The 8,626-nt window shown below is 37.1% G+C and overlaps 2 protein-coding genes across 2 annotated transcripts; one reads left to right on the forward strand and one right to left on the reverse strand.

The window, feature by feature from the left end:
• Nucleotides 1–4: 4 nt before the first annotated feature.
• Nucleotides 5–1,502, forward strand: LOC112126213 (the record flags this gene model as incomplete). Its single annotated transcript, XM_024224833.1, has 1 exon — nt 5–1,502. A coding segment is annotated over one exon (1,299 nt), but the record flags the coding sequence as incomplete, so codon positions are not given.
• A 4,942-nt stretch (nt 1,503–6,444) lies between these two features.
• LOC106668085 (protein FRG1) lies at nt 6,445–7,513 on the reverse strand. The gene is made up of 5 exons (XM_024224834.1): nt 7,377–7,513; nt 7,142–7,230; nt 6,955–7,080; nt 6,731–6,897; nt 6,445–6,669 (listed from the first exon to the last, which is right to left on the reverse strand). Exons 1-5 carry the CDS (start codon nt 7,433–7,435, stop codon nt 6,463–6,465), a joined length of 648 nt encoding a protein of 215 aa, XP_024080602.1. The 5' UTR covers nt 7,436–7,513; the 3' UTR covers nt 6,445–6,462.
• Nucleotides 7,514–8,626: the final 1,113 nt, after the last annotated feature.

The raw sequence follows: 8,626 nt of genomic DNA on the forward strand, positions 1-8,626 counted from the left end.
ATCTTTTCTTTTGGGAAAGCATTTCCATCTTATCACGGACCAAGAAGCATTATCATTTATCTTTAATAAGAAGCAAGCCAGCAAGATTAAAAATGAAAAGATTACTCGTTGGCGTCTGGAACTGGCACCCTTTTCTTACGACATTACTTATCGGCCAGGGGCAGAGAATGTTAAGGCTGATGCTCTCTCTAGGATTTGCAACGCTGTCAGCGTTACGGAACTCTATGAACTGCACAAGTCGTTGTGCCACCCTGGAATTACTAGAATGTACCATTGGTTAAGAAGCAAAAACCTTCCTTATTCTCTGGAGGATGTCCGAAGACTGAATTGCTCGATATGTGCAGAAGTCAAACCAAGATTTATGAGAACCAAAGGGACCCTAATAAAAGCTACCTCTCCGTTTGAGAGACTCAACATGGACTTCAAAGGACCTTTGCCATCAAAATCAAAAAATAGGTATTTACTTACTATTATTGATGAGTACTCACGCTTTCCATTTGCTTACCCCTGCAGGGATATATCATCGGACACAGTGGTGGAGTGCCTGAAGAACCTTTTTTGTACCTTCGGGGTACCAGCGTATATACATACTGACCGTGGGACTTCCTTTATGTCACAGGAGGTGAAAGCATTTCTGTGTTCCAATGGAGTAGCTACAAGTCGAACAACCCCTTATAATCCTCAGGGGAATGGGCAGGTTGAGCGTTTAAATGGGACGCTATGGAGAACAATCACCCTGGCTCTTAAAACTCGGGGTCTTCCTGTGCAGGACTGGGAGGAGGTTCTGCAGGAGTCATTGCATGCCATTCGCTCACTATTGTGTACCGCCATTAACACTACCCCTCATGAACGCCTTTTCTCGCACCCTAGGCGGACAGCTAATGGTGAAGCCCTTCCATCATGGCTAGCACCAGGCCCTGTGCTGGCCAAGTGTAACAGAAAAGGGAAGTACGACAAGGAGGTTGAGGAGGTGGAACTGATTGAAGCGAATCCTCAGTATGCCCTGATTAGGTGGCCCAATGGAGTGGAATCAACGGTCTCTTTAAGGCAACTGGCTCCTGCGGGGAATACCTCTCATGTAGAGTCTCCGGAAGTGGTGACACCGGTGGTGGCCGATGGGAGGGACACTTCACACCTGGCGGTTGAATCACAAGGACTTGTGGATGGATCTGGATCTGACGGTGCACTGTTGGAATTTGCTCCCCCAGTAGGGGTGGAGGAGGGCAGCCCTTCAGTAAAAGAACCCAGGCAATCTCAACGCATCAGAAACCGCCCTGCTTATTTGAAGGACTATGTAAATTGATTCGTATAGTTCATGTTCATATAAGGTACTTCTTTTAAACTCCAGAGGGAAAATGTGGTGATTTAAATAGCCCGCTTTTTCTAATACCGATAACCTCCTAAAGGACATAAGCAATTGTTTATACAAAAGAGTATTATGTAAAGTTAATCGTGTAACTGTATCATGTTTTCAAAGTTAATAAAAGCCTACTTCAGGTTTACATCGTGAGTCCTTTGTGATATTCCTTTTCTATTACAATATGACCATTACATTTTGGATGTGGAAAAGTGAATTTATACAATGTAAAATATATTTTTTATAAATTCAATCAAAGTATTTCTACTCACTCAAAGTGTTTGTCTTCTGTGCAATTGTGCCATTCTTGCGAGTCGTGTCGAGAGTGCCAGAGAGATTTTGCTGTTTTATGTTAATATGCGTTGGATTTTGAAGGAGTGGGGAAGGAAGTCGGTATAGAAAAGACATTTTTGTATAAGGCATCGGCTTTTTTGAGGTGAAAAGAGCCGACGAAGGGAAAAAATGTGTTGTTAATAGTTCGGCCAGATTATCCTTTTAGGATTATATAGAAAGGGGATAAATAGGAAAAGGAAAGCTAAATTGTTGGGACATTAGACTATGTGAAAAATATTTGAAATGTAATGTGATGATGTAGGTATGTTATCTGTATTGAATTTGATTAATGATATTGGCGTAGCTGCGACTGAATTTACATGTATCTGTTCTGTAATTGTAGCTCTGTTGATATAAACCATTTCTAAGAAATTACGTTTATATTTGTTTTGTTCTGTATGTAATACTTTTGGATTTTTGAAGTCAAAATTGTGTTAGTGTTCAAAGTGGTGGGTAGCGAGTGCTGTAAGATTTTGCTTGGGTTTTTTGCAATCATAGATATGTTGCTTTACTCTCTTCTTATAACTTATAAGATAACTTCAAAATAGCTTTCAAAAATTATAAAATAATTCAAACACTTTTTTCCAAAATTAAACATTCCACACATCTAATATTTTTCACATAGTCTAATTTCCCAACAATTTAGCTTTCCTTTTCTTATTTACCCCCGTCTATATAATCCTGAAAGGATAAATCTGGCCGAACCAACACATGTTTCCCTTCGTCGGCTCTTTTCACCTCAAAGAAGCCGACGCCTTATACAAAAATGTCTTTTCTATACCGACATTCTTCCCCACCCCTTCAAAATCCAACGTATATAAACACAAAATAGCAAAATCTCACTGGCACTCTCAATACGACACATAAGAATGGCACAATTACACAGAAGACAAACACTTGAGTGAGTAGAAATATTTTGACTGAATATATAAAAAATATATTTTGCATTGTATAAATTCACTTTTCCACATCCAAAATGTAATTGTTATATAAACAATGTTTGTAAATCCCAGGCCCTGAAGATGATCTCAATAAAGATCGAAACGTTGGCACGATAAAGAAAATGTTTTTCTGAAACCTACATCACACCAGACCGCATCTCACAATTTCTAAACAAACATTTTTACGTAGTTTAATTTTTCAACAATTTAGCTTTCCTTTTCCTATTTATCCCCTTTCTATATAATCCTGAAAGGATAATCTGGCCGAACCATTACCAACGCTTTTTCTCATCGTCGGCTCTTTTCACCTCAAACACGCCGACTGCTTATACAAACATATCTTTATATACGGACTTCCTTCCCCACCCCTTCAAACTCCAAAGTACATAAACATAAAACATCACTATTTCACTGGCACTCTCAACACGACACGCAAGAATGGCACACTTGCGCAGAAAACAAACACTTTGAGTGAGTAGAAATACTTTGATTGAATATAAAAAATATATTTGTTTGCATTGTATAAATTCACTTTTTTCCACATCCTACATGTATTTGTTAAGTTTAAACAATATTTGTAAATCCCAGGCCGTGAAGATGATCTCAATAAATATCGTATAAATTCATTTTTTAATCTAAAATTTTCTAGCACTGTATAATCTTTTCTTTGAATCTAAAATTTTCTAACATTGTATAAATTCATTTATTTAATCTAAAATTTAATATAAATAAATTCATAATTTTTTCCACATCCTACATGTATTTGTAAAATTTAAATAATGTTTATAAACCCCAGGCCCTGAAGATGACCTCAATAAAGACTTATGATTGTGAAGTTCATGATAGCTGAAGTGGTAGAGTAGCGGCGTATCAAGCCGAAGGTCGTGGGTTCGAATCCCGCTCGTGACACTGACTTTATATCTCAACTAAAAATCTTAATTAATTGAATGATATTAATTGGTTAAGCGGACCACGAAAATTAGTGAATTTAAAAGATCGAAACGTTCAACCTACATCTAAGGTATCCACGAAAGGTTCTAAAACCTACATCACACCGGACTGCATCTCACGATTTCTGAATAATTATACACAATGGTTTATTGGAGTTTTTGCCTAGCAATACTTACCTCTAGTTCTAGGATATAACGAAATTTTAATTATTCACATTATTTTCTATTGAGGAAACATTACAACCCCAGGCCAAGTTACAGGAGAGAATTTTTTATTCCCCTGTGTATGTCATCTACGTTGTCTATCTGGCAGCAGATCGTACTAGTACTAGTTTCGCATTGCTAAAAAAATAGAATGGTTGCATCTCTCTTTCCAACACCATCACATGTTTGTCGCATCGCGCACTTCCGATCAGAGTTGGGCAAAATCTAACTAATTCAATCATGATTAAACTTCAATCAAAATTCTTAATCATGATTGAATTAATTAGATTTTGCCCAAATCTGGCTACAATGACCAATTTACCAAAATCCAACAGACTCCGGATAAAAATTTTGAGATGAGAGTCGTGCTCAAGGCCGACCTTCAAAAAGTGTTATCATAAACAAAAACCAAAGTTACATAATTATTCTACATGTCTATTTTATTACAATCAAGACCCCTAGATGGTGTATTTTCCAAATAATGTAGAAATCTCTCCTTTCAAGTGGAATAAATTTTAATTCAAAGAAATATTTCTTCCATTAATCGGTTATGTAAACATATTTACGTTTCAAAGCTTAGCTTGTTCTAAGATTTTTTAATTTTATTATATTATCATTATTTTTTGGCTTCTTAACGACATAGTTTTACTTATAATTGGAATATTGATTTTTGTTAAATATGGTGTTGAAGGATTTTCGTTTTGATGAAATAAATTTCTGTTAGAAAATTTTTTTTAAATGTGATGAAGTTGTGTATTTTTCATTTAGTCATGACTAACTATATTGTGACTAAATTAGTCATGCCTCGTATTTAATTACTAGTCATGACTAATTTAGCCATCAATCACATATGGCGACTAAATTAGTCATGCCTCGTATTTAATTACTAGTCATGACTAATTTAGCCATCAATCACATATGTGACTAATGACTAAATTAGCTACTTACTACCAATCATGACTAATGGTCTGAGTGATCAATCATTAATCATTAGACATGACTAATTTTTGCCCAACACTGTTTCCGATATGTGCTTATATCGATGTGAGTCTGCTGCTAGCTTTAGAAACTTGTTCCTGCTTGTCAAGCCCCAGTAGAGGCAAGCATATAGGAGCATCGGCCTGACAGAAGAAGTTTATTGGCAGGCGACAAGATAAACTGGAGGCAGAGCAGAGAAAAACGTACACGCTCTGCCTTTGTTTGCTTTACCATGGGGAGTAAAAGATATTGGGTTGTCCGGAAAATAATGCAGGATTTTAAGTTTTCATTAAAAAAAATCTATATAAAATATTCTGTTTACGTTTACAGGATTACTCATTTGTATTAATCCTCTTCCAAATGATATTGTTTGTTTACCTCTGTAGCATTCCGCTACTTGGAAATAATTCAGTCATCCTTATAATGTCAAAGCGAGAATTTCGTACGATTTTCTTTTACGAGTTTAAACTCGGCCGAAGCGGAGCCCAAACGGCTAGAAACATTAACCAAGTCTGGGGCGAGGGTTGTGTTAATGAGTGCACTGTGCAAAGGTGGTTTAAAAAATTTCGGGAGGGAGATTTCAGCCTTGAAGATGAAGAAGGTCGTGGAAGGCCTTCCTCTCTTAATGATGATGTTCTGCGATCAGTGGTGGAAGAAAACCCCAAAACAACTGTTCGAGAACTTGCAGAGCAACTCAAAGTCAGTAAAACGACCGTCGCTGACCACCTCAAGGCGATTGGAAAAGTGAAAAAACTCGAAAATTGGGTTCCACACTCATTAAACGATCGCCAAAAAATCAGCGCTTTGATGTTTGTGCATCACTTCTTTGTCGAAACAAAAATGACCCATTTCTGGCCAGAATTGTTACATGTGACGAAAAGTGGATTCTCTACGATAACACTAGACGTTCTGGACAGTGGCTCGACAAAGGAGAAGCTCCAAAGCCCCCAACTCATCAAAAAAAGGTAATGGTTACGGTATGGTGGGCTTCATTTGGTTTAATACACTACAGCTTCTTAAATCCTGGCGAAACCATCAATGCTGAATCATACTGTAACCAAATTAATACCATGCATCAGAAATTGGCAGTAATGAAGCCCTCTTTGGTCAATCGGAAAGGGCCCATTTTGTTGCATGACAACGCTCGACCACATGTGTCACGTGTAACGTCACAAAAATTATTGGAGCTTGGCTATGAAACTTTGCCTCACCCACCCTACTCTCCGGACCTCTCGCCTACTGACTACCATTTTTTTAGACACCTGGACCACTACTTACAACACATAATATTCAAAAATCAAACGGAACTGGAAAATGCATTTATTGACTTTATCAATTCTAAAAATTCTGAATTCTACCCAGACGGAATTAATAAGTTACCAACACGTTGGGAGAAATGTATTGAGAGTATGGGAAATTATTTTGATTAAAGAACATTGCTTTAAAGTAACTAGTTTCTTTTTTTTTGTTTAATACCAAAATCCTGCATTATTTTCCGGACAACCCAATAGTTTATAGTGCAGTATCACCCGAAGATATTTGACTGACAGACTATGACAGGCATACTTTTTTCTTTTTCAAGGGGGCCTTTGTTATGAAATATCAAGATTTTACTGTATAAATAAATCCTGATAGGATAAGGCTGATGTAAGTGAAAATCTTCCCAAATAATAAAAAGTTAAACTTTTAGCAGTTTGACTTACACGTAGTTGCGTTCGATTTCCTTAACTGAACCCATCTCCTCTGATGGCATGTCTGGCGCCACCCTGGCTACTTTTTCTTTTTGTGATCTTATAGAGAGCATCTCTTTTTCCCCTGCGGTCGTATTCAAAGCAGCGATTGAGTCATCTTCGTCTTTCAGGCACATGAAGCAGTTCGAAGAGCTAAGAAGGGCCATTTTTCCATCCTTAAAAATTGTTGAGATTGTTTATCCATTTATATTATTATTAAGAAACAGAGTATATTACTTGAAATACAGGCTCCCATTGTTCAAGGGGACCGATCGCATCCGCTCGTCCAGTAACGATACCATTTTTGTTAACTCCGAGGTACTTGTCATAGCCCGATTTAAAAGCGACTTTTGTCTCATTCACTGGGACAGCTGTTAATATTTCTTCAGGGGCTGGACCTTCACCTAAAACACAAAAAGTCAAAAAGTTTATAAACTTTACGTTGTGAAAAATAATACTACCGTGATCATGAGGTGCTCCCAACGTGAACAGCCCGTTATCCAAAGCTTTAACGTAAGTCCCTGTGACAAACTCAATTGCAACCGGACCGATTATCTCTTTCACAGAAAACACCTTTCCCCAGCCACCTTTGGAAAGAAATACAATTGTAAATATATTTCTGATGTTGAAATGACGAATATTAAGTACCATGTGCACTCCTGTCTTCGTCGTTCTGTGTCTCTTCATTGTCGTTGATTTTCCTATCCTTATCTTTCTTCTTCTTTTTCTTTTTCTTTCTTTCAGAACAGAAGATAAATATTCATTACATATAACAGTAATAAGTTAATCAGCTTTTGTTGAAAAGGAAGTTGAGGAGAGGCCTTACTTGTGAGGCACTATCGTCTTCCAGCATTTTATACAAACAAGAATAATTTAAACTTACTCGGATTTTTCTCCTTTAAGCACCAATTTTCCCTTTTTGACAAAACTATATTCCGACATTTTAAAAGCCGAATATTCAGAAGACTCAGCACAAAGTTACTTCAGCATGTAAACAAAACAATATAAACGGTTTGAAAAATAACCTTCCGCCGTTAAGGCATCATGACGTTTTAGTGACGTCAACTCAAGGGAACAGGTTCTTGAATACAGGTATAAAGTACAAATATTATTCAATTATTATTTATTATTTTTATTAAGGATAAGAAATTATTTATTATTTACGCCAAAGTAATTAGCGAAAATATTTTGTTTCCGTTTAAACGCTGACCCATTCCCTTGCGCCCTAATCCCTAAAACTGGCCAATAATGGACTGCGTCCGCAACTGGCTCCCGTATTGGTAGAGATAAAAAAAGTTAGTGTCACGAGCGGGATTCGAGCCCACGGACTTCGGCTAAATACGCCGCAGCTCTACCACTTGAGCTATCGTGACTTCGATCCACTCGGACATCAACTCCCCATCTCAACCTACAACCTGGCAAATTTTCCCTCTTTTGATCACAATTCACATATCGTGTAATCAGGATTCTCGGTGACTTGGTGAGCTGTTAGCGAAGCAAGTACATCTGTAATTATTATTTTAATCCACATATGTATTTATTAGTCATAATTGACATAGTAATTATTTTAATTAATTATACATTTATCTAAGGTCTTGAGTGAGTTGAAAAAGCTAGAGTCACGAGAGGGATTCGAACCAATGACCTTTGGCTCAATACGCCGCTGCTCTTACCCCTTAAGCTATCGTGTAATTAATTATGTTTAATTCATTCATAGTGCACTTGAAAACTAATTTGTCAATATTGTTATCACCTTTCTCTAGAAGATTTAATTGATAGTAATGAGTTCATACACGAACGAAAACCATATTAAACTGCAGTATAAATACTCCGCCCATCTTGTTTTTGTGGGAAAAAATGACCAATTTTAGAAATGTATATTTTTTTCAGCCTTTTGTTTAGGGAATATTTCGGCTGTCGACAACCATTTGTTTATCTCATCATGGAAAATCAACTTTTCCTTACCATTTCACGGTGTTGTGGCAGTTAGGCTTTGAATAACGTATGGGTTTATATATGGTCAAAATCAGGATAGAGTGATCGGTTTTTTCCATGAGCACGAAAAACAAACCCACGTTTTTGCCCAAAAATAATATAACTCGAAAAGGGGTGAGAAATCGGGCAAAATGGAAG

The sequence above is a fragment of the Cimex lectularius genome, unplaced genomic scaffold (assembly GCF_000648675.2).
Source record: "Cimex lectularius strain Harlan isolate CLEC.00 unplaced genomic scaffold, Clec_2.1 scaffold53, whole genome shotgun sequence".
Taxonomy (NCBI): Eukaryota; Metazoa; Arthropoda; class Insecta; order Hemiptera; family Cimicidae; genus Cimex; species Cimex lectularius.

Excerpts from the sequence above, each read along its gene's own strand:
- LOC106668085 (XM_024224834.1), bottom strand. The coding sequence starts at position 7,435 with ATGTCGGAATATAGTTTTGTCAAAAAGGGAAAATTGGTGCTTAAAGGA. Across the intron at positions 7,231-7,376 it reads CTTAAAGGAGAAAAATCCGA|AAAGAAAAAGAAAAAGAAGA; the intron begins GTAAGTTTAAAT and ends CTGTTCTGAAAG. Across the intron at positions 7,081-7,141 it reads CGAAGACAGGAGTGCACATG|GTGGCTGGGGAAAGGTGTTT; the intron begins GTACTTAATATT and ends TTCTTTCCAAAG.